The following is a 26,539-nucleotide window of genomic DNA, read 5'->3' on the forward strand; positions in this document are numbered from 1 at the left end:
GCTCCCGCCGCGGTGACGTGGTACACCAGCGGAGCCCCCGGGGGAGGGAGGGGGGGGGGAGTCAGGTGTGTGTGGTACGTCATCGGATTGTGCTGTGGTGGCGGCCGCGGCCAGCGAGGGCGGGAGGAGAGGGCGGGAGGCGGGAGCCGGGCGTCACTTCCCAGCCCGGGCGGAAATGTGATGTGGCTATGAAGTGTGCACGATGGTGAGTGAGGGTTCACCGGTGGCTCCCGGGGAAGGCCTGTGAGTTAATTCCGAGCCGGCGATGGCGTTGTGGTGTCCCCGCCGCGGTCCGTGCGTGCAGCGTTGGTGTCCGGTGCGCAGTGTGGGGGCGGAGGGCGGTCAGCGCCTGAGGTGGCGGTGCCCGGGGGAGGGATGCTCTCGGCACACGCCCTGCACCCGCTCACATCAACTCAGTGAAATTCAATCCAATAAATCTGATTATCTGTGGTCGGCATGGAGTTGTTGGGCCGAAGGGCCTGTATCCGTGCTGTACTGCTCTATGACTCTCCCCAGGCAAATAAACCCCCAGAATTATTTAGGTGCCAGGCAATGCCAGTTTCTCGGGATCAATTGCATTGTTTAAAAAATTGGTATTGGTTTATGATTGTCACTTGTACCGAGGTACAGAGAAAAACTTGTCTCGCACAGGTCAATTCATTACACAGTGCAGTTACATTGGGTTAGTACACAGTGCATTGAGGTAGTACAGGTAAAAACAATAACAGTACAGAGTAATGTGTCACAGCTACAGAGAAAGTGCAGTGCAATAAGGTGCAAGGTCACAACAAGGTAGATCGTGAGCTCAGAGTCCATCTCATTGTATAAGGGAACTGTTCAATAGTCTCATCACAGTGGGATAGAAGCTGTACTTGAGCCTGGTGGTACGTGCCCTCGGGTTCCTGTATCTTCTACCCAATGGGAGAGAGGAGAGAAGAGAGAATGACCTGGGTGGGTGGGGTCTTTGATTATGCTGGCTGCTTCACCAAGGCAGTGAGAGGTAAAGACAGAGTCCATGGAGGGGGAGGATGGTTTCCATGACGTGCTGGGCTGTGTCCACAACTCTGCAGTGACAAGTTTGAGCAGACCATCAGTCTGATGTGATGTAACTGATGTCCACTATGCCTGGAGACATGTTGTACTGTCTACTGAGTCTTTACAATATTGTGCATTCGTGGAAATGCATTGACTTACCATAATTTGTTTTCCGCAAAGGGTAAAAGACTGTAAGCAGGAGTAGATGTATGGACCTCCAAGGCTAGCCCACTATTCACTAAGATTTTGGCTGACGTTTTAGCTTGATTACTTTCATATTCCCCACCTCCCTTCATTCCCTTGGTGCCCATAAGTATATCAGTCACTGCCTTGAAAGCCTGTCAGCTGAGCATCCACAACCCAGTGTGCCATTATTGGTATTGGTTTATTATCGTCACTTGTACAGTAAAAAAAACTTGTCTTGCATATGATCATACAGGTCAATTCATTACACAGTGCAGTTACATTGAGTTAGTACAGAGTGCATTGATGTAGTACAGGTAAAAACAATAACAGTACAGGGTAAAGTGTCACAGCTACAGAGAAAGTGCAGTGCAATAAGGTGCAAGGTCACAACAAGGTAGATCGTGAAGTCAGAGCCCATCTCATTGTATAAGGGAACCATTCAATAGTTCAAATACCACAGTCTCAGGCTGTGTTGTTCTCATTGTCTGTTTTCCAGGTACCAGTTTAATAAATGTACTGAAAACTCTGGTGAGCTGGGAGATGAGTTCAAGTAGTTGGTGGGCAAAAAAATCAAAACAATAATCATTATCGGATAAAATTATGAATATGCTCTACACAGCTACATCTTCTGTGTCATCTAAATTAATGGCATCAGTACAGTATTTGTTGACTGTTTTCTGGAGCACTGTGTTCTTGGGCTACTTTATTTCATGTTTTAAAATACTACTTGTTTGATAAATGTAGTTTTGTTTCAGGGGTGAATGATTCTGTAATGGCTTCCTTACACTGGCTTTTTTGGATAAAATTAACACTATTACATGCTTTGAGAATAGATTCTTTGCTGCAGCCTCACTTTAAATTACAGCATAGGGGAATCATTGTCAACTGTCAGATATTTCTTGCCCAAAAGAAGGGGCTTGTCAGGTTTTAAATCCAGAGTGAAAGGTTCACCATGTTAAAAGGATTATAATAGATAATATTCTTTTTGTTTGCATTTAATTGCACCGACTTCCAAATATGTGGTGCTGTCACAATAGAAAATTGTCAAATGTTGTTCTTTTTTCAATATATTTTCATTTTTTGAGGTCTGTGTGTCATGTGAAAGGCCAGCATTTATTACCTTTTCCAAATTTTCCTTGATGTGGCAGTCTTCTGGAACTGCTGCAGTCTTTCTGGTGAAGGTGCTTGTACAGTGCTATTGGGGAAGCATTCCAAGATTGGAAGCCAGCAGAAGTGATGGCAATTGTGTTTAAGTTTCCAGAACCTTATGGTGTGCAACTTCAAAGGGACACATGTTTGAGCTGGTATACCCAAGTGCCTGAAGCCTTTGCCCTCCTTGGTGCTAAGTTAAAGTCAAAGTCAAGTTTATTATCATCTGCACAAGTCCATGTGCACAGGTGCAATGCAATGAAAAACTTGCTTGCAGCAGCACCACAGGCACATAGCATCATATAAGCAGCATTCACAAGAAAAAATGTGAATTAAACATAAATTATACCGTTTTTACAAAAAAGAACAACTAGAAAAAAAAGGTCTATTTTAGTGCAAAGTGATCATAGAACCAAATGGTTGAAGAGAAGTAACTTTCTTGAACCTGGTGGTGTGGGACTTCAGACTTCTGTACCTCCTGCTCAATGTTAGCTCAAGAAGACAGCATGGCACAGATGGTGGGGATCTTTGATGATGGATGTTGCCTTCTTGAGGCAGTGCCTCCTGTAGATACCACCAATGTGGGCAGAGATTCACCTGTGATGTATTGGGCAGAGTCTGCCACTTTCTGCAGCTTCTTGCGTTCCTGCACATTCAAACTACCGTACCAGCCCATGATGTAACCAGTCAGGATACTTTCAACAGTACATCTGTCAAAGTTTGTTAGTGTGTTTGGTGACAAGCCAAACCTCCTCAGCCTCCTGAGAAAGTAAAGATGCTGGCGTGTTTTCCTTGTGATTGCATCCGTGCTGGGCCCAGGACAGGTCATTCGATATGTTAATGCCCAGGAACTTAAAGCTGCTGACTCTCTCCACCACTGATTCCTGCAAATGTAGACAATGTTTGTCCTCTTTCCCCTTCCTGAAGTCAACAATCAGATCTTTAGTTTTGCTGACATTCAGTGAGAGGTTGTTGTGGAGGCACCACTCAGCCAGGTGTCCTATCTCGCTCTGGTAAACTGACTCATCTCCACCTGTGATTCATCCAGCAACAGTCGTGTCATTGGCAAATTTGAAGACGGCGTTGGAGCTAATCATTTGATTAGCCACACAGTCATGTGTGCATAGAGAGTAGAGCAGGGGGCTAAGCACACAGCCTTGAGGTGCAACTGTGTTGATGGTCAGCGAGGAGGAGATGCTGTTACCGTTCCTCACTGACTGAGGTCTGCTGATGAGAATGTTAAGTATCCAGTTGCAGAGGGAGGTACCGAGGCCCAGGTCTTGAAGCTTGATGATAAATTTGGATGGGATGATTGTGTTGAACACTGAGCTGTAGTCGATGAACAGCAGCCTGATGTATGAGTTCTTGTTGTCCAGAGCAGAGTGAAGAGCCAGAGAAATCACATCCGCTGTTGACCTGTTGTGGCAGTAGGCAGATTGGAGCAGGTCTAGGTCATCTGAGGCAGGAGTTGATTCGCACCATAACCAACCTCCTGAAGCACTTCAGTACAGTTGATGTAGGTGTTACCAGATGGTAGTCATTGAGGCAGCTCTCCACATTCTTCTTGGGCACTGGTACAATAGATGTTTTTTTGAAGCAGGTGGGAACCTCCAACTGCAGAAGCAAGAGGTTGAATATGTCCATAACTACTTCAGTCAGTTGGTCCACACAGATCTTTAGTACTTGGGCCCGGTATGCCATCTGGACCAGATGCCTTTCATGGATTCACCCTCTTGAAGGATGCCCAGACATCGGCCTCAGAGGCTGAAATTACAGGGTCATCCGGAGATGTGGGGACTCATAAGAACACAAGGAGTAGGAGCAGGAGTCAGCCATCTGGCCCATCGAGCCTGCTCAGTCATTCAATAGCATCATGGCTGATCTGTCCGTGGACTCAGATCAACCTACCTGCCTTTTTCCCTGTAACCCTTAATTCCCCTACTCTGCAAAAATCTATCTAACTGTATCCTAAATATATTTAATGAGGTAGCTTCTACTGCTTCCCTGGGCAGAGAATTCCAGAGATTCACCACTCTCTGGGAAAAGCAGTTTCTCCTCATCTCTGTCCTAAATCTATTCCCCCAAATCTGGAGGCCATGTCCCCTATTTTAGTTTCACCTATCAGTGGAAACAACCTTACTACCTCTATCTTCTCTATCCCTTTCATAATTTTATATGTTTCTATAAGATCCCCTCTCTTTTGAATTCCAGCAAGTATAATCCCAGACAACTCAATCTCCCCTCACAGGCTAACCCCCTCATCTCCAGAATCAACCTGGTGAACATCCTCTGCACTGCCTCCAAAGCCAGTATACCTTTCCTCAAGTAAGGAGACCAGAACTGCATGCAGTACTCCAGGTGCAGCCTCACCAGTACCCTGTACAGTTGCAGCATAACCTTCCTGCTCTTAAATTCAATCCCTCTAGCAATGAAGGCCAGCATTCCATTTGCTTTCTTCATAATCTTTTGCACCTGCTCCATCTGCCAGACCCTTGCCCACTCACTTAACCTATCTATATCTCTGCAGACTCTCCGCATCCTCTGCACAATTTGCTTTTCCACTCAATTTAGTGTCATCAGCAAACTTAGATACACTACACTCAGTCATCTTTTCCAAATCGTTAATGTGTATTGTGAACAGCTGCAGGCCCAGCACTGACCCCTGCAGCACCCCACTCACCACTGATTGCTAACCAGAGAAACACCCATTTATCCCAACTATCTGCCTTCTATTGGTTAACCAATCTGTCCATACTAATACATTACCCATACATGCAAGAGGAGGTTGTGTTCCCATCTACTTATTGCTTGAGAAAACTTTCCTGGACATCTTTAATCCCTTAGCACTATGGCAGTACCAGTCAATATTGGGAAAGTTAAAATCACATACTATTACAACCCTATTATTCCTACAGCTATCTGTGATATCTCTGTATATTTGCTCTGCTGACTGTTGGGAGTCTCTAGTACAGTCCCATCAAAGTGATCACCCACTTCTTATTCCTGAGTTCTACCCATATAGCCTCACTGGACTTTCCCCCAGGAATATCTTCTCTAAGTGCTGTCTAGCTGGGTACCATAGCCAATATAGTACATTGTAAAATGAGAAGTCATTATTGTGAGAGGAATTCATGTGTAGACTCAGCCAGTTCCATCACAACATCCCAACATCGAGGACATATTCAAGATGCAGTGCCTCAAGAAGGTGGCATCCATCACTAAGGACCCTCATGATCCAGGACATGCCCTCTCCTCGTTACTACCACTGGGAAGGAGGTACAGGAGCCTGAAGACCCACACTCAAAGATTTAGGAACAACTTCTTCCCCTCCGCCATCAGATTTCTGAATAGTCCGAGAACCGATGACCACTACCTCAATATTCCATTTTTGCACATTTTGTAATTTATAGTAATTTTATGTCTATGCGTTGTACTGCTGCCGCAAAACAACAAATTTCACATTGTACAAGTCAGTGATAATAAACCTGATTCTGTTTCTGATCAAAGTTTAAATTTAAGCATATGCAGGGGGAAGCATTTAGGCTACTGTAGTCTCTCAGACGATGGATGCATTGTAATGTCTATTCTCCATTTGAGAAGAGGTGAAAATTAGCAGTTGAGTTACCTTTACCATAAATTGCTACTAATCTTGACTTTTAGGTTCTAGCAGATGTATTGTTCTGCTTCTTGCCTTCACCCACCAGCCCCCGCAGCTTATCAACCATCATTTTCTCTTCCTCAATATTTTCCCTTTCCAGGGTTTAATCTGTTAAGTCTATGTTAATATCCTTAATATGGTGATTCATTCTTGGCCATAATTACTGCTCATCCTATGGGTAAATATTATCAGCCTGTGGTTTTAACTGTTTCCATTTTGCTTTATACAAGATGCTGATCCATTTATTGATACTTCAGGGTGATGATCAAATTGGCAGAGGTTTGATATCTTCCTTCAGGGAAGACTTGGGTAACTCATCCGCATAACAGGTGGTTGTAATTACTTTGCCCTTTTTGCTGAGCTGTGCCATTGTTAAAGATGGGGATATTCTTGGAGCTGCTGGCTGTTGTTGAATTGCCCTTCACGACTTACTTGAAGTTATAGCAATGCTGGCATAAAAATTTCCGGAAAAGAACAGGCCTTTTCTAACCTTCCAATTTAAGGAAATTTTGAGTTGGACTGTGATAAAATCCCAGAATATATTTTGACATTGACCACATTTCGGAGTCATTTCAGCAAGGCAGAGAAGGATACAGACCTAATGCGGGCAAATGTGATTAGTGTAGGTGGACAAAAAGGTCGGCATGGACGTAGTGTGCCAAATAGTCCATTTCTGTGCTGTAAAGCTCTGACTCTATGCCTCTGTTTTCAGGGACATGGGGGGCTTCTTTGGGTGGCCAAAATCTTTGCTTTGTTTTAAATGATTGAAATTTATTGTTTTGATGTCTATTTTCTGTCATACTGAGATGTGTTCTCTACAAAGGTCCTTTGTCTTCCACAAACCATTTAACTTTTTTCAAATAAACCAGTGAACACAAATTGCTTAAAAAAAGATTATCTGTTTTATAACTTATTGCTAGAGATCTGATATCTAGGTGGTTGGCTGTTAATCACACCAATACACTACAATGTCCAATAAGTTGTAACAGCACTGACTATGAACCAATTGAGCACATTGCTTAACACACCCTATATCGATACTGACCATATCACAGTAATGCTGCATTACACTTTGCAACAGAAAATCAAAGTACTTAGCTCTACATCATTGCAAATTGATTGCAATCAGCCTGTTAGCCTAAACATTCTAGTCTGCCCTACACATAATGTTGGCAGTAACACTGCTAATCCATTAATGTGGAGCCACAGTGGTCACCTTCCAAAGAATGCCAAAAGCTTGCATTTGCATGAATCCAAGAACAAATGGTTACTGGTGATGATAATGAATGTGAATAATTTATCATGCATCGCTCTGCTAAAATAATTTTGTAAAATACTAAGTATTCATCCTGTTCGTCAGTTTTGCACATTTTCCACAATCCCCATGTAGTTTTATGCACTTCTAGTAAGATCATTATTCTAGCTCATTCCTTTCCAAGAATGAGTCTGGCAATAACAATACATGTTGATAAACACTTTTAAAACCTGAACTAAAATAAAGTTTTGTACATGGGTTAGAACTGATTTACCAGAAAATATAAAAGTTTGACTGGGTTAATTGGAATATTTTTGGGAATGCACCATGTCTTTGCAAACGTATATTGGTTAGATTTCAGTCTTGAACTTGTTGGACTGTTAGCATCTTGTGATGTCCCAGCCTTTCATTTTAAGGCTCAAGAGAACAAAAATAATACCGCTACAGAGTAATACAGTACAGAAACAAGCCCTTAGGCCCAACTCGTCCATGCCGACCAAGGTGCCTTCCTGAGCTTGTCCCATTTGGCCTACATCCCTTTAAATCTTTCCTATCCATGAACCTGTCCGAATATCTTTTAAACATTGTCATTGTATTAACCTCTACCACTTCCTCTGGCACCTTGTTTGATATACCCACCACACTCTGTGTGGAAAAGCTTGCCCCTCAGGTCCCTTTTAAATCTTTCCCCTCTCACCTTAGACTCTCCTACCCTGAAGAAAAAGCCTGTGACAATCCATCTTATCTATGCCCCTCAAGATTTTATAAACTTCTATAAGGTCAACATTCAGCCTCCTTTGCTCCAGGGAAAATGGTCCCAGTCTATCTGGTATCTCCTTATAACTCAAGCCCTCCAGTCCCGGCAACATGCTTGTGAATCTTTTCTACACCCTCCCTAGCTTACTCATGTCCTTCCTATAGTGTGGTGACCAGACATGCACACGATATTCCAGGTGCAGTCTCGCCAACACCATGTACAGCTGTAACGTGACAGCCCAGTCTTGAACTCCAGGCCCCATCTGATGAAGGCAACCATGCCATCATGCCTTCTTAAAATGTCTGTATTTGTCACACGTACATTGAAACACACAGTGAAATACATCTTTTGCGTCAAGTGTTCTGGGGCAGCCCGCAAGTGTCGCCACGCTTCCGGCGCCAACATAGCATGCCCACAACTTCCTAACCCATACGTCTTTCGAATGTGGGAGGAAACCGGAGCACCCGGATGAAACCCACGCAGACACGGGGAGAACATACAAACGTCTTACAGTCAGCTGCAGGAATTGAACCCAGGTCGCTGGCACTGTAATAGCGTTATGCTAACTGCTACACTACCATGCTAGCCTACTACCGTGCCTGCCTACCTTATCTACCTATGTCACCACTATCAGGGGACTATGTTCTTGTACCCCTCAGTCTCTCTGTTCTACAACACTCACCAGAGCCCTGTCATTCACTGTGTATATACTGCCCTGGGTTAACCTCACAAATGCATCACTTCACGTTTGTCTGTGTTAAATTCCATCTGCCAGTCCCTTGCCCAGCTGATCCAGATCCTGTTGTAACCGTGGACATCCTTCACTGTCCACCACACCACCAAATTTGGTGTCATCCGCAAACTTACTAATCATGCCACCTACTTTCTCATCCAGGTCATTAATATATACACAAACAACAGGGAACAGCACCAGTCCCTGAGGCACACCACTGGTAACAGGCCTTCTATACATGTTGAGGGGAAAAGATGTAATGTAACTTGTGATTCCTGCAGTCCAGTTGAGGCTGTAATCCATAGCAGAATACAGACAAATCTTGAATGTTCCTCTTTTTTCATATTCCATTTAATTTGTTTGCTTTATTTTTAAAAATTATCCATATTCCAACTCCAGTTTGTCGCAATTTTTATCTGTTTTTATTCCCACAGTCGGCAATTTTCAACTTTCAGAGTCTGCTGACGGTGATCCTTCTCCTAATTTGCACCTGTGCTTACATCAGAGCACTAGCTCCCAGTGTTCTGGACAAGAATAAAACTGGGTAGGTACATTATATTTCCTGTTACTTAATAGAATAAAATTTTGAAGATCGCTTTCAGAAAAGCACACATAGTTAGGTGGACAATATGGATAAACGTGCTTGATGATGGGTGTTAATAGTTTGTGAATGGTACCAATTTATCCTTTTGGAAGTTAACTGACGAGGGTTTGTCCTTTACAACAATTTTATTCCCAAATTAACCCCATTCAGACTCTTCTGGAGATATCCAGCAGGTCAGGCTGGCTTTTCCTTAAATTTTGTTTTTATTTTAGATTTCCAGCATCTGCAGTATTTTGCTTTTTCACTTTTCTGTTACTTTTGCTACTTAATTACACAACATGGCACCATCTTTAACATGGCACCTACAATTCAAGCCACTTTTTCCTGTCATATGCTAGAATTTTATTATCGCAGATCTTTGAATTACAAAGTCTCTAATGCAAATTCACTTCAAAGTCTTATCAAAAAGCAACTGAAATCTAATTATCGAAAGTTTGCTGAAATGTCATTTGTTTAAAGAGAGAAAATAAAATTGAACGATTGAATGGTTTTGCCAATCCAAATGGGTTGTTTGAAATTAACATACTAAAACAAAATAGTGTTTTCTAATTTTGTTCATTTTAGCATAACACTATATTTGAATGTCACTCATTAGTAGATGTGGCTACCGCTGAACTAAATGCATGATAATTGAGAATTCAATTTTGGCTGCTCATTGGTTAGTGGCTGAAGTGAGTTTTCATTGGAGACTTTGAATTGCATTTTATCAGGCAAGGACACACCTTCGCAACCTTAATCAAATGTGCTTCAATCCATCTTTTATTTCCATTGCAGCAACTGATGTACCACCTTACTATTGTAACAAACATTTCTTAGGGCAGATGTTTCGCTGCCCCAAGATTGCCATTGGTCTTTACCCTGGACCATTCAGTTTGTAGTCCAGGTTCTGTTTTCCCTTGGGACGCCAGCTGGCAGGACGTCATTGTGGCCCAGAACTGCACAGGGTTTTCTTCAGCATGCATGGCTCACTGCATTGGTGGAATTTGCACATTCTCCCTGTAACTGCATGATTTTCCAACCACAAACCAAAGACGCGCAGGTTGAGTGATTAATTGGCCACTGTAAATTGCCCATGTTGTGCAGGTGAGTGGTAAAATCTCAGGAGAACAAAATAAAACTGGTGTATAAGGTGCTTGATGGTTGACTTGTTGGGGAAAAGGACCTGTTTCGGTGCTGAATGACTGAGTCTATGGAACACTTTCGACTACCTCCAGCCCTCCAGTTCATCGGCTATTAAATCTGCCATTTAAGTTGAATGCTTGAATGCCTTTAACATTCACAGACATTCAAAAATCACATAGGACCTATTAAACAAAAATATTAAAATTTTATCTTAAAAGACCAAAATCTTTCCATTCTCCCAGCAGCCAATTTCTTACGTATATTTGATTGGGCCCACTGTGTTTGGGCCAACAGGGCTGCACAGATGTTCCATAGCTGGCAGTCTGATGAACAGAAGGCTGTGCTGCAGTCTCTCTTGGGAATTGCCTAGTTATGGGTATTTGTCCCGTAGATCTTGACAGAAGATTTGATGCATTATCACTTTAAGACATTTTATGAGGAGTAACGAATCCATAGATAATCCTTCTAACCAACAATATGATTGATTGACTTGACAAATCCATTCCACTGGTTTGAAACAAAAAATATAGACAATTGAATTAATAAATTTATTGCTTAGCATTTCTACGCATTGTTTGTTCCGCAGAATAAAAGCGGTTTCTGTCAGATTCGCTTATTTAGATATTCACATTTGCAGTGTCAAACAACCAGCTTTTTTTTAGCTCATTGCTACGTCTGAATTTCTGCTCTAACTTGTTGATCTTCAACTTTTCTTAGAAAAATAGTCTGTGTTTGCCTAAACAGGAAACTTAAATTGGTTTATTATTGTCACATGTACCGAGGTAAAGTGAGAAACTTGTCTTGCATACCGTTCATACAGATCAATTCATTACAACAGTGCATTGAGGTAGTACAGGGTAAAACAATAACAGAATGCAGAATAAAGTGTTACAGTTACAGAGAAAGTGCAGTGCAGGTAGACAATAAGGTGTAAGGTTGAAACAAGGTAGACTGTGAGGTCAAGAGTCCATCTTAATGTACTAGGGAACTGTTCAATAGTCTCAGCAGTGGGACAGAACCTGTCCTTGAGCTTGGTGGTACTTGCTTTCAGGCTTTTCTATCTTCTGCCAGCAGGAGGGGGGAGAAGAGAGAATGTCTGGGTTGGGTGGAGTCTTTGATTATGTGGGTTGACATTGTGTCATGACAGAAAACCACACAGTAGTGTGACGATGCAATAATCTTTTCCTATGGATCTCAAGGACACTGAAAGACACTTAGTTTAATTCTGGCCAAACTCAGGGAGATATTTTCATATACTTGGCTAAGCTCTTTCATTTTCTATTAATGCACTTCTCTCCATTTGTCATGAAGAAAAATGAATTAATACAGCATGTTTGCTATATTCTTAAGCAATTAAATTGTGGAAATCAATAAAACCAGTTTTACACAGCCAAGCTCCTAAGGAGCTACTGCTTCAGCATGTTGTACTAGTTAAGTGAATCACACAGTAAGCACTTACAAATGGTGTACTCTTGGAAGAAAGCTAAAAAGACACAATTGAAATAAAGGAAGGAAGAAACTGGCAGAAGGGATTAGCCCATTTTTATAAATCTGCACGCACATCTCTGCAATGACGCAGGGCACAGGATGAGCAAAATAGCTAATGTAAAATAAGGATCTGTTTGACATTTTGCATTGAACGTAGAACTACCAGGAGGTAGTCTGAGAACAATTTGGCTTTCTACCAGTTTGGCTCTCCATCAGTTATACTGCAACTGGTACAAAGCTAACTTTTTAAGGTATACATGTGGTTATTGTCAAACCAGTGAGTGTAATTTTAACTACGCCCTTGAATTTTACCTCCTGAGAATAAACTTTTTAAATTCAGCCCAGACTGATGGAGTAATACTCCCCTTTCCCGCAGCTGTGAAGATACTAAATTAAGTTTAGACAGTTGTAACCTAGTTCCTTGTAGACATGATTTCATAGCACAAAACTGTAATCTGGTACAGATTGGCTGTTTAGCTGAGAGAGGCTATGAGAATACTGATGTGGAAAGTGGAAAAAATCGTAGTGGTACAGCTGGGAGTGTTCTGGCATTGAAAGTGAGTTATGTTCTTGTGGCAGGACAGAAGGTCTGTTTGTGTCTGTGTTTGGACCTGAGACACTTAACCCTGGGAGTGTTTGATGACAACACTGAGTAGTAACTGTGGAAAATGAAATGTATTTTCTGAGACTGGGGTTTGGTGTGTTTTTTTTACTCTTCACATCATATTTAATAAAGTACGCTGATTAATAAACATTTTGATAACTTGCCCATTTTATGATCCTAGGTTGTCAAACATCCTCATTTTGGCTATTTGGAAAAATGGAAAAGTCTAGGTATTGATCTCCTGAAAAGCACTGATAGCTGTTCATTCCATGTCCCAAAACTAGCCCTTCTATAACTTCCCTCTTTCCTTTGGGCACCTTTTTTTTTAACCTTTGCTGCTTCACTCCAGACTCAGATTCTGTATTTAAACTAAACTGCTGCTAACAATTTAAAAAAATAAACATTTGAATGGTTCTAATGAAAACTCATTCACATGTGAAAAGATTAAATTCTTTAGAAAGCTATCATGAATAGTTGTAAAGCTGCTTTATTGATTTGTGAAACGAATGATTCTAGAATTCTAGTAACAACCCATAGGATATAAATTAAACATTGCTGAGGTAAAAGATCAATGTAATCTTGTTGAATGATGCTTCAGGTGCTGAATGGCCTCATCCTGGACCTGTTTCTAACAAGTGATTGTGTATATGATGATGTTACAATTATTTTTATAGTTACTATCATTAACATTGCCAGTAATACAATAACACCTATTTATATGGAAACCTTTTAAAGCAATAAACATAGAAACATGGAAAACCTACAGCACAATTCAGGCCCTTCAGCCCACAAAGCTGTGCCGAACATGTCCCTACCTTAGAGACCCATAGCCCTCTATTTTTCTCAGCTCCATGTAATTATCCAAAAGTCTCTTGAAAGACCCTATCGTATCTGCCTCCACCAGCGTTGCCGGCAGCCCATTCCATGCACTCACCACTGTCTGAGTTAAAAAAAACTTACCCCTGACATCTCCCCTATACCTACTCCCCAGCATCTTAAACCTATGTCCTCTTGTGGCCACCATTTCAGCCCTAGGAAAAAGCCTCTGACTATCTACCTGATCAATGCCTCTCATCATCTTATATACCTCTATCAGGTTCCCCCCTCAGCTTCCGTCACTCCAAGGAGAAAAGGCCAAGTTCCCTCAACCTGCTTTCATAAGGCATGCTCCGCAATCCAGGCAGCATCCTTGTAAATCTCCTCTGCACCCTTTCTGTGGCTTCCACATCCTTCCTGTAGTGAGGTGACCAGAACTGAGCACAGTATGCCAAGTGGGGTCTGACCAGGGTCCTATATAGCTGCAGCATTACCTCTCGGCTCCTAAATTCAATTCCATGGTTGATGAAGGACAATACACCATATGCCTTCTTAACCACAGAGTCAACCTGTGCAGCTGCTTTGAGCGTCCTATGGACTCAGATCCTCCACACTGCCTAGAGTCCTACCATTAATACTATACTCTGCCATCATATTTGACCTACCAAAATGAACCACTTCACACTTATCTGGGTTGAACTGCATCTGCCACTTCTCAGCCCAACTTTGCATCCTATCTATGTCCCACTGTAACCTCTGACAGCCCTCCACACTATCCACAACACCTCCAACCTTTGTGTCATCTGCAAATTTACTAACCCATCCCTCCACTTCCTCATCCAGGTCATTTATAAAAATCACAAAGAGTAAGGGTCCCAGAACAGATCCCTGAGGTACACCACTGGTCACCGACCTCCATGCAGGATACAAACCTTCAACAACCACTCTTTGCCTTCTGTGGGCTAGCCAGTTCTGGATCCACAATGCAATGTTCCCTTGGATCCCATGCCTCCTTACTTTTTCAATAAGCCTTGCATGGGGTACCTTATCAAATGCCTTGCTGAAATCCATATACACTACATCTACTGCTCTCCCTTCATCGATGTGTTTAGTCACATCCTCAAAAAATTCAATCAGGCTCGAAGGCAGGACCTGCCCTTGACAAAGCCATGCTGACTATTCCTAATCCTATTATACCTCTCCAAATGTTCATAAATCCTGCCTCTCAGGATCTTCATCAGCTTGCCAACCACTGAAGTAAGACTCACTGGTCTATCATTTCCTGGGCTATCTCTGCTCCCCTTCTTGAATAAGGGAACAACATCCACAATCCTCCGGAACCTCTCCCGTCTCCATTGATGATGCAAAGATCATCGCCAGAGGCTCCGCAATCTCCTCCCTCGCCTCCCACAGCAGCCTGGGGTACATCTCATCTGGTCCCGGCGACTTATCCAACTTGATGCTTTCCAAAAGCTCCAGCACCTCCTCTTTCTTAATATCTACATGCTCAAGCTTTTCAGCCCGCTGCAAGTTCCCACTACAATCACTAAGATCCTTTTCCATAGTGAATACTGAAGTAAAGTATTCATTAAGTACCTCTGCTATTTCCTCTGGATCCATAAACACTTACCCACTGTTACACTTGATATGTCCTATTCTTTCACATTTTATCCTCTTACTCTTCACATACTTGTAGAATGCCTTGGGGTTTTCCTTAATCCTGCCCGCCAAGGCTTTCTCATGGCCCCTTCTGGCTCTCCTAATTTCCTTCTTAAGCTCCTTCCTGTTAGTCTTATACTCTTCCAGATCTCTAACATTACCTGGCTCTCTGAACTTTTTGTAAGCTTTTCTTTTCCTTTTGACTAGATTTATTATGGCCTTTGTACACCACGGTTCTTGTATCCTATCGTAACTTCCCTGTCTCATTGGAAAATGCCTATGCAGAACTCCCTACAGATATCCCCTGAATACTTGCCACATTTCTTCCATACTTTTCCCTGAGAACATTTTTTCCCAATTTAAGCTTCCAATTTCTTGCCTGAGAGCCTCATAATTCCCTTTACTCCAACTAAACACCTTTCAAGTCTGTCTGTTCCTACATCTCTCCAGTGCTATCGTAAAGGAGATAGTGATCATAATTCTATCTCCAAAATGCTCTCCCACTGAGAGATCTGACACCTGACCAGGTGAATTTCCCAATATCTACATATTGTGTCAAGAAACCTTCCTGAACACACTTAACAAACTCCATCCCTCCTAAACCCCTCACTGTATGGAGATGCCAATCGATGTTTGGGAAATTAAAATCTCCCATCAAAACAACTCTGTTACTCTCACACCTTTCTAGGAACTGCTTCCCTATCTGCTCGTCAATATCCCTGTTACTATTGGGCGGCCTATAAAAAACACCCAGTGAAGTTATTGACCCCTTCCTGTTCCTAACCACCCACAGAGATTCCGTAGACAGTCCCTCCATGACATCCACCTTTTCTATAGCAGTGACACTATCTCTGATCAACAGTGCCATTCCCCCACCTATTTGCCTCCCTCCCTGTCCTTTCTGAAACATCTAAAACCCGGCACTTGAAGTAACCATTCCAGTCCCTGAGCCATCCATGTCTCTGTAATGGCCACCACGTCATAGCTCCAAGTATTTATCCAAGCTCTAAGCTTATCCATCTTGTTCACTATACTCCTTGCGTTAAAATAGACACATCTCAAACAGTCTGTCTGAGCACGTCTCTTCTCTATCACCTGCCTATCCTCCCTCTCGTACCTACTCTTAGCTTTCTCTATTTGAGAGCCAAACACCTCTTCCCCAGTCTCTCCAGTTTGGATCCCACCCCCCAACAATTCTAGTTTAAACTCTTCCCAGTAGCCTTAGCAAACCTCCCCGCCAGGATATTGGTCCCCCTGGGATTCAAGTGCAACCCATCCTTTTTGTACAGGTCATACCTGCCCCAAAAGAGGCTCCAATGATCCAGAAATCGGAATCCCTGCCCCTCACTCCAATCGCTCAGCCACGCATTTAACTTCCACCTCATTCTATTCCCATAAAGGAGATTTTTGGCCAGAAGACCCAAAGCTTGATCAAAGCAGTGTAGTTAATGTAGAAAAAAAGAAGAGATTTGGGGAGGAATCTCCAGATCTTTTGTCCTTTGGAAATTCAAGACCAGTGCAGGTCTGATTTAATATTTATGGAAGGCTTAAGAGACCACGATAGGAAGAAGGAAAATTTCTCAAAAGGGTGGTGGCGCTGGAGGCGATTAGGAAGACTGAAAGAGATGAGTCGTAGAAGGATTTAAAAACACAGATGCGGCTCTGAAAATTGGAGCTAAACTAAATTGCGTGACATTAAATTCATGTGATTCCTGTTGCCTTTGTGAAGACATCTGCACCTAAATTGATATGTTCATTTCCCCGGGAAGAAAATTAGAGGCTAACTGCCTCAAGTCTCCACTGCTTTCAATAGATGCTCCCCGACCTGAGTTTTTCCAGCATTTTCTGCTATCTTTAACTGTCTTAAAGATGAAAAGTACCACTTTGCATAGTTGAGCAGATAGTCCCAGTTTGGTATTGGGAATATGATAATGAGGCTTAGTGACACAACCATTCTTTGGTAAACTGTAGTTTTTGTTTTTAGAAAAACATAACAAAATAGATTTACTGAAAGTCTGCAATGAAATTTAGGGAAATTTTAACATGAGAATTAAAAAGCCTCCCGTGGGTAGGGTAGTAAAATGGTTGCGTTACTGGACTTGCTAAGATCCAGATGCCTAGATCATTGATCTGAAAAGGCAACTGGGAAATTTAAATTCAATATTTAAAAACATTATTTGTTCATAAACCATTTTTCCATCAATTAGTTTTATTAGCTTTAGTCCATTAAATTCATGTTTATCGTAGCATCCAGTTTCAAAGTGTGTGGATATATAAGGTGAAAATTGGCTATCAAAAATTTTAATTGTTTTAAAATGGTGTCTATTTGACAGAAAAAAAAATCTTGAGTAAAGTGGATCCTTTGTGCCTGTTGATGTGAACTGAATATGAAGGTGTTATTTTAAGCAGTAGATACATTTTTCCAAAAATTAGCATTTTCTAAATTTATCCTCTGCTTCCTCACAGTCTGATTTTTGGTAAATTTAGAGTTGAGGAACATGATTTGATAATTTTAGCTTTTAATTTGGCAGATTATATGTCTATTCCATTTCCTACAACGTGCACTAAAGTGTCATTGTTGATTATGGAATTGCACATTGTATTAATGAGTCTGAAATCCTAATTTGACCATTCATGACACATCTTTGCATTAGTAAACCAATCCACCAGATGTGCTGTTATCATGGTGCCATCATTCAATGAGACTTTTGTTAATGCTCCAACAGTTTCTATGTAACTTTTTTTTTGCCCAGTGCTGGATATTCATTCATAATGATTAAAGTGAGTGATTCTTGTTTGTTTTCCCACAATGATATTTCAGCATACGGTCTTTAGTGACATTCTGCCATGAGCTATAGAGCACTTCTTCACATAAATGTTGTTTGTACATTGCTAGCCAGTTTCAGAAACTAAATGCAATGAAGACTGCTTTATATAAAGTGACAAATATAACATTCAATAAATTTTTAATCATTCAGATATCCACAATGTTAGAATTTTTCCAAATGTAGTATCAGTTGGATAAAGAAAAAATATTTGTTTTCCAGACTTCTGGGAATATTTTGGAAATGTGCCAGAATAGGTAAGAAAAAAAATCTATTAATAGTGTGTTTTCTGTGTTTTTTTTTCTGAAAGTTTGTTTGTTTTACTTTTAGCATTTTTACTGCTGAAATCCTACTTTGGCAATATTTTTAATATTTATAATGTAGGATCACAGCGAAGAAGTGCTTGAAGCCCAAAGACTTCACTAAGTTTACACGTAAATTTCCACCATCGTCACAGTAAATTTATGCTTCTGACTGTAGATTTGTCTAAATTATCATTCAGATTTTTAGTCTTTATGTATGAATTGCCTGCTCTTTCTTTTCTTTCAGTATGTCAAATCATTTTGAGTAAATTCAAACAATACCGTTTTATAACTTACAAAATAGAAGCAGGAGTCAGCCGTTTGGCCCTCATTCATGCTCCATCATCCAATAAGATCATGACTGATCTTTTACCTCAGCACCATTCCCTGCACTAATTTCACATCCATCAATTCCTCTTAAATCCAAACAAAAATCCATTGATCTCTATTGTGCATATACTCAGAGACAGCTTCCACTGTTGATTTGGGTGATGAATTTCAAAGATTAATCACCCATTGGATGAAGAAATGTCCTCCCTACCCAGTCCTGAATAGCTAATCTATTATCTTGAGGCTGTGATCGCTGGTTCGAAACACAGCCAGCAGAAGAAACATCCATGCATTTACCCTGTCAAGCCCCCGATGAAACTTCAGTGCACTCTGTCATCACAAGTATTTACTTTGTTTGGGTGAACAGACCTGTACTCAATATTCCAGATGTGTTCTCCAACAGGGCCCTGTATAATGGAGCAAGGCATTTCTACTCTTGTGTTCAATTTTCCCTTGTAATTGAGGCTAACATTTTGTTTTCTTAATTACTTGCTGAACCTGCATATTAACTTTCAAGGATTCATGTACAAAGACACCCTCTGAACATCACCAACTTTCAATGTGTTACTATTTAAAAAAGACCTCTGCTTTTCTAAACACTCAACTATCTAATTTCTATTTCAGACCATTTTTGACTACATTAACACATACCCATTCAACAGCCCTGGCCCAGGATGAAGTTAACATGCTGTGGCAACAAGCTTATTCCCATTATTTCTTTATTTCCATACCCATGCATCCCTTTTCATTCCTGCTCCTTTCCTTCCTTGCTGTCCATATTGTAATGGCCCCTGGCCTTTGTCATGTGCTGCCCACCTGTCTCCACTCTGTTCTTTTTCTTGATCTTGAACTTTTACTCATCTTTCATTGGGGTCTTGATTATAGAACTAATGTTATTGCGACAAAGTTATTTGCACTTTGAAAGCAAATATAGCAGTATAAATGGTACCTCAACATGTCTACTTCGGCACTGGAGAAACGCAGTGTATTCATATCTGGTGTCAATGTCATTTCTTGTTGTGTTCCTGTAACCTTTTAATACCCCATACATGCCCTCTTCTCGTTACTACCATCGGGGAGGAGATACAGGAGCCTGAAGACCCACACTCAATGATTCAGGAACAGCTTCTTCCCCTCCACCATCAGATTTCTGAATGGTCCATGAACCCATGAACACTACCTCATTCCATTTTTTGCACTATTATTTATTTTGTAATTTATAGTAACTTTTGTGTCTTTGCACTGTACTGCTGCTGCAAAACAACAAATTTCACATCATATAAGTCAGTGATTATAAACCTGATTCTGATTCTCACCCGGCAACTTTTGTCCTGGCTTCAGTTCAGGCCACAGCTGTTGATTTAAAATGTGGGGAATGAATATAAAATTAGAAATTGGATTGTGACTGATGTCTTAAAGGGAAGTTACAGCTTGACTATTGACCTATTTGAGCAGAATTTATGACTTTGCAAAATTTGCCTCCATGTGCCAGGCAGTTTAAGTGTATCATTGTTCAGTTCCATTGTATACATCCACAAATGTAAGATGAAAAAGAAAAGCATAATATGGAATATAATGCGGGGTCCTAGCCGTGTTAAGCATCAGAAACCCACAGGCATAATATGAAAATTATGCTTGGGTTTCTGATGCCTAATGCTTCTAGGACCCTGCACATTGAAGGTAAATTTAAAGATTGCCAGATTGTCCAGTTAAGCACTAAATATGTGAAACAAACTTATCTCAATAAAAAATGGCATTGTTACCCAATTTAACATTTCAAGTTGCCCTGCTATTTTCAACAGGATTAGAGGTATTAGCACTAATTACAGAAAAATTTGTTCAGCTGAAGATCAGTCACCTCAGTAATTACATGTAAAATTGGAATAATTAGCAAGTTTAGAATTGAATTTTTATCTTTATTTATGCAAGTGTTCTAATAATTTTCCTATATTTTCTTCCCTTTTTTGAGGGTTGCTATGCAAAATTCAGTTTATTTTCTGTACTAAATGCTTAGGAGTCATTTGATTATTTCAGGTTTTTGTACATTGTTGTACTAAATCAGTTTCTGTTTTACAGAACTATGAAATACTTGAGAATAGTAAAGCATTTTGTATCCTCAGTCAAACTATTGAGGTCCATTTATATCAACTAAAAATAAAAGCCACTGTCTTGCTTTCAAGAGTCCCTTCAGTTTACAGATAGTCTGTGCAGACACTGTGAAAGAAATTGATTGTGCATTGCCTCCTCTTACTTTTGTTAATTAGATCAAACCAAAAGGGAGAAAAAAATATGGTTTCCTCAATCATACTGTAATGAGGGACATGCTATTAAGTGTTAGCTGTTAAGATGAAGGAAATGGTATTTGCGGTATTCTGTAGGATTAGGGGTAGAAGTAGGAAATTCAACCCCTCAGCCTTCCTCCATTATTCAATAAGGTCATAGCTGATCTGATTGTAACCTCAACTTTGCACTCCTGTCTTTCACTCCTAGATCAAGAATCTACCTACATCTACCTTAAAAAATATTCAAAGATTCTAATTCCACCATCCTTTAAGGGAGAGTTCCAAACACAATCAATCTTTTGAGAGAAAAATATTCACCTTATCTGTCTTAAATGAATAACCTCTTATTTCTAAACAATGACTCCTAGTTCTGGATTCTCTTAAAATATTGTACTCTGAGCATCTTTATTATTATTTACATTGTGTCTTGTGGAAAGAGAATTAATTATCTTCATAGGGCAGTATTGTTCTTCTTTTGGGTGCTTTGGTATCTGAAATTCATTTTGCTCAGCTTCCCGTTTTCCTGCGTCTATGCTCCCCTTTATTCACCTTCCTTGTTTTGCTCATTCTCTTAATTTTTGTTTCTTTTCATGCCTTTGCCTTTAAGATTATGTATTTAAAGATAAAGTCAAAATTTTATTACCGCAATTTACTATGCCAATTCAATGAGTGCATTTTGAAGCCAGTTCACCACCATGGCCCACTTCAGTACAGTAGAAATGGGTGGTTCTACTCTGATATCTCCCATTACAATCAATAAAGGCTGCTTTATTAACCAACCCCAAGGTCCATCCTCATCACAAGAGGTTACTTTCAAACTACCTCTGGACAATGTTACCTGCATTGTTTCATCTGTGTGCATAGGCTCAGCTATATACCTTTGCTTGTTTTTTCTTCACTTTGCTGTGTAGGATTAGTCATTGGTGTGCTAGAATTTCTTGGATTTTTGGGAGAAGGAATCCTGTTCCTCTCTCATAAGTATATTGCACCATTATCATTATAGCTGCCACTTGGGGCTGAACCAGGGTCGTTTCAAAAACATTTGCAAGTCCTGTGAACCTTTTTTTCTGTCCTTGTAAATTTGTTCATTTCTGCCTCAACTTTCATTGCTTCCCTCACCTCTTGAGCCTGATTTATATTTTAAGAACATAAGAAACAAACTGAAATAAGCCAATCACGCCTGCTCCACCATTCAATATAAAGGTCAATTTTGACCTCAACACCACATTTCCATTCTCTTCCCACACCCTTGACTCCCTTGTAATTCAACTGTCTATCACACTCTGCCTTGAATATATTCAATGAATTTTAACTTGTGGTAGGGGCAAGGAGCAAGCTCTTACTTTTTGGCTACAACAATTTAAGAAATAGGGTTATGAGTAGACTAGGTGGCTTGTTCCACTGTTTAATAAGATTAGTGGTGATCTGATTATTGGCCCTGCTGCACTTTCCTGTCTGATCTCCATAATTATTAATTTCCCCAATGATTCATAAATAACGAGTGTACAATTATCTGCTAATTCAAGATATTGAGGCCACTTTTCATTGTAATAGCATTTTAACACCAGCTCTCTTAGATCAGTAAATTCTTTATCACACCTGCACAGAAGACTTAAAAGTTTGTTCAGCATCTAAAAGCTGCCATGTATGAAAATTGGCATCTTCTACTTCTATATATTTAGGAAATTACAGGGATTGACAGATTAGTTGCACAAAGGATGTTTCTCCTGCTGAGGAGTTTGGAACCAGACATCAGAATCTCAGAATAAGGGGTTAGCTAGTTAGAACTGAGATGATGAGAAAGTTATTTTCTGAAGTGGTGAATGTTTGGAACTGTCTACCCCAGAGGGCTATGAAGGCTCTATCATTGACTTAATTCAAAACAAGTTACTAGATTTTTGGATATTAAGAAAATCAAGGGATATGGGGATAGTGCAATAAAATGACACCGTGATCTTGAGTGGCAGAGCAGGTTCAAAGGGCTGGATGGTTTGGTCCTATTTATATTTCCTATGGAAAAAATTATAAATTAGCATTCCCAACTAACTCTACCCAGTACTCCTAACTGGACAAGGATATATCTTGTAATGTGAACATTTCCTTGTTGGTATAAGATGGTCAATAGCAGTATACAGACATTGACAAATCCAAGTGACTGCTGTCAATAACTAGAAAATATAAAGCTTATTATACACTTTGAATTTAATAAAATATTGAGCTCTATTGTGATGCTTAATGTCTTTGTTCCTGTGTCTCCTCCTATACTAAAGTGTATTCCAAATGAGCTGGACCAAATTAAGTGTTGTATGTGCAAGATCCATTCTTTCAAGGTTTCTGGAAACATTTCAAAATTATTTGTTTAGTTTGAAAAGAATCTTGCATTAAACACTGATGCAATTTTTCTGGATTACACAGTTAAATTTTATCCAAAGATGTAAGTAGAAAATGAAAATTTTCATAGATGAGGGATTTTAGATACCAGGCAAATTGTATCTCCTCTGCAGTTTTTTTTTAAAGCTGAAGTTTTAATATATACCAAAGTTAATACAAAGGCTACTACTATTATATTATTAATATCATATTGCAGGCACTAAGATGTGACTTTTAGGCATACAAGTTCATTTCTTTTAATCCTTTTAATACGGCTGATATGGGCAGATGCTGTTTGTCAAGAACTTATTTAAATGATTCGTTGTTCGGACAGCTGTGCCCTTGAAGTGCTAACTGCCAAAAGTTGACCATACTGAACCCTTTATTTCTGCAGTAAAATGAGCTGTCGTCTACCATTTTTTAAATCCACAACTCTCACAAAATATCCTTTGTGCTTATTAATATAAAACTTAACTATACAATCTTAAATATTTCTGACACAAAAGAGATCCTGAATGGAAAATCCAGAGTCTCTGGTGGTTCTCTTTGCACATACATCTAAAAGCATTATTTTCCTTTCTTATTTAGTATGAGAAATGGAAATAAAAGTAGACATTGAGTTTTCTACAAAACAACAGTCCAGTCATGGCGACCCTATAATATCTCATTAAACCGTGTCATATTTCTGGACTTCAATAGATCAAACCCAACATACACATTGAGTTTATTAGAAAGCGTATGGAGTTCTGGAATGCAATAAATGGAGTATACCAGCCATTTATTTTAATGGCAAATGAAACTCCCTTAAGAATTGCTGTAGTAACATGTGTAATCTTTTTTATTAAAATTTGAGAGCCATATAAAAGTTGTTCTGAGGAACTATTTTGTTGGCTCTTTATTACAGAAAGTTAATGGTGTTTTATTTAGGTTGGGTATATGGAAAATACTTAAAACAATACATTTTATTTTTTGAAAATTAGTGCAAAAATCTCAAGACAATAAAGTGCCTTTTTTTGAACTAAATGTTTTAGCATCTTGCAATGTTTTCCTGAAAGCATCGCTCACTAAAACATTGAACTTGCATCAGTGTAAAGCAAAATACTGGCAATTCTAGAAATCTGAAATAATGACTTTAAAATTGTAGAAACTGAGTAGACTAAACAGCATCTGTGCAGACAACAGAGGAATTAACTTCTTACAAAAATCCTTCTCAATTATAAAATGCCAAAATACATTCAGATCGTTTTTGAAGTGTGTAGATCAGTGAGAAAGGGAAAGCTGGAAATAAGTAAGAATACAATTTTTTTTTTAACCACAAATTTAACATGAGACTGGGAAGAAAAGTGGCAAATCAGAGATGTTGAAGGAATGGAAATAAAAGCCCTGAAATTCAGGAGGACATGGATGTGGTGAAATCACAAGCACAGGAGATATGAAAGAAGTCCAAAAACTTCAGATTCCTACAAGGAGAAAGGATGTGGTGAGAGAATCATTTAAGCTATAGTTAAAAAAAAACATAGAATCGAGTATGATAGGGTTCAGCTGGAGGTGATGAAAATACCCCAGTAAAAGAATCTGAGATGGAAAAGCATTCAGAATATTCCTGAAATGCAGGGAAAGCACAGAGGTCTTATAGATACTTCCATGAAGAAACCAGGTTGCATTTAAAATGGTTAATATCTATAAAGCAACCAAAGCCACTCAGTTGATGATGCAAGATAAGGGGGCAGGTGCTGTTACTTCCGCCACCTGGGACAACTAAACAGCATTCTGTGAGCAAATAGAAAGAACAGGACTTGTACACTGTGCTGTCCTAGCTGTCCTCAAAGTTACAACAGAATTAGATCATTCATTTTCAAAGAGCAGAAGTTATGCTGGCACACTCAGATTTATTTTGCCTATGCCAAGTATCTTATTCCATACTTAATAAAATGGTAGTAATAGATGTATAGTGCTCTACTCTGACTGAATATTGATATATTTATTTATAATATGTGGCTATCAGTTTATCACAAACTGGTACTCTGAATGCACAAATTCACAACAGCTACTGTCACTGCTATGTGCAGGTCACAAAGTAAAATCATAAAAGAAAAGACAAAAGAAATGAAAAATGTACATTGAATGAAACCCATAGTCCTGTCAGTTTTCATTTTTCTTCAATGCTCTAGTATCTTCACGCTGCAAGATTTTCTGTGCAAAATGTACCTCCTGGAAATACCCTCTTCTGCAAAGAAACAAAGCTGCCCCTTTTTGGTTAATCAGTTGCCGCACCCTTGGGCTGATGTGGACACTCTGTTTCATCTTGTTCTTCATTCAGGCTATCACGAGCTCCACATTGTCACCTCCTGTAGCCATAAACCTGTTTGTCCTTGTGTCATTCACCTCCAGATTTAATAACATCAGCATTCTTCTGGTTAGCCTCCATCCTTTTGTTCTTTAATCTCTTTTCATGACCAAAGCACTACATGTATCAGATCCCACACTGTTTGCTCTTTGCTCTTGTCCTCACTTGCCAAGACTTGTTGCTGATAACCTACACCTTAAAGTTTTCATTCTCAATGTTACTACTTAAATCTCTCTGAAATCTCTAGCTTCCCTCCTGCATGCTGCTTCTGACTTTTCCTCTGTACATCCATCCTGTGCCTTAGGAAGAATTTGGAGGCTTGTACAGGTGGTGTATGCCAACACACACATTGACCACCTGTGTCATTAATAACAGGGCTTTCAAACACAGATTATATTGGTGAATCTTTCAGTGTCATACAATTGTAAAATTGAGTGCCATGAAGTTTAACACCAGATGTGGTGTTGTTATTTGCTGCTATTTCATTTTGTAATTAATTATCCTTTTCATTTATTTCAATATTTAACAGAAGTAATTCATTAGTATTAAAGAATCGTTGTAATTCTTTGATGTCCAATGCATATTAATTTAGATTTTTCTGTTTTGCAGGTGAACGAAAAAGCCCATATGTGGCCGTATGTTGCATTGTAATGGCATTCAGTATTCTCTTTGTGCGGTAACAGTCAGCTTGAAGAACAGCACAATGGATGATAGACATTACTTAAATATAAGAATTTCCTTTATAAAGATGAAATGATCCGTGAATGCGTCAACCTCCCAAATCAATATTGTGCATCTTGCTTCACAAGCTTTTCTTAGTGATGTCAATTTCAACCTTGTTACTGGACCAAGGACTGATGTTTGGGATGGAGCTCCATTATGACTGTATTTTCTGATTGGACTAATCCAACCACCCTACACCTGATGGCTAGTGTTGCTCTGAAAATCATCTGATTGTTGGTTGGTTATTACTGTGTGTAACTGTCTAAATATTGTCAATAAAATTCTTCAAATTGA

At 39.8% G+C, this 26,539-nt stretch overlaps 1 protein-coding gene across 1 annotated transcript; it reads left to right on the forward strand.

The window, feature by feature from the left end:
* The first annotated feature begins 103 nt into the window (after positions 1–103).
* tmem167a (transmembrane protein 167A) lies at positions 104–26,539 on the forward strand. The gene is made up of 4 exons (XM_052020098.1): positions 104–205; positions 9,208–9,317; positions 18,114–18,148; positions 26,132–26,539. The coding sequence occupies exons 1-4, from the start codon at positions 203–205 to the stop codon at positions 26,200–26,202; spliced, it is 219 nt and encodes a 72-aa protein (XP_051876058.1). The 5' UTR covers positions 104–202; the 3' UTR covers positions 26,203–26,539.

The sequence above is a fragment of the Pristis pectinata genome, chromosome 7, assembly GCF_009764475.1.
Source record: "Pristis pectinata isolate sPriPec2 chromosome 7, sPriPec2.1.pri, whole genome shotgun sequence".
Lineage (NCBI taxonomy): Eukaryota > Metazoa > Chordata > Chondrichthyes > Rhinopristiformes > Pristidae > Pristis > Pristis pectinata.

Coding starts and splice junctions, on each gene's coding strand:
- tmem167a (XM_052020098.1), top strand. Junction 9,318..18,113: donor CTGGACAAGAATAAAACTGG/GTAGGTACATTA, acceptor TTTGTTTTCCAG/ACTTCTGGGAATATTTTGGA. Junction 18,149..26,131: donor TTGGAAATGTGCCAGAATAG/GTAAGAAAAAAA, acceptor TCTGTTTTGCAG/GTGAACGAAAAAGCCCATAT.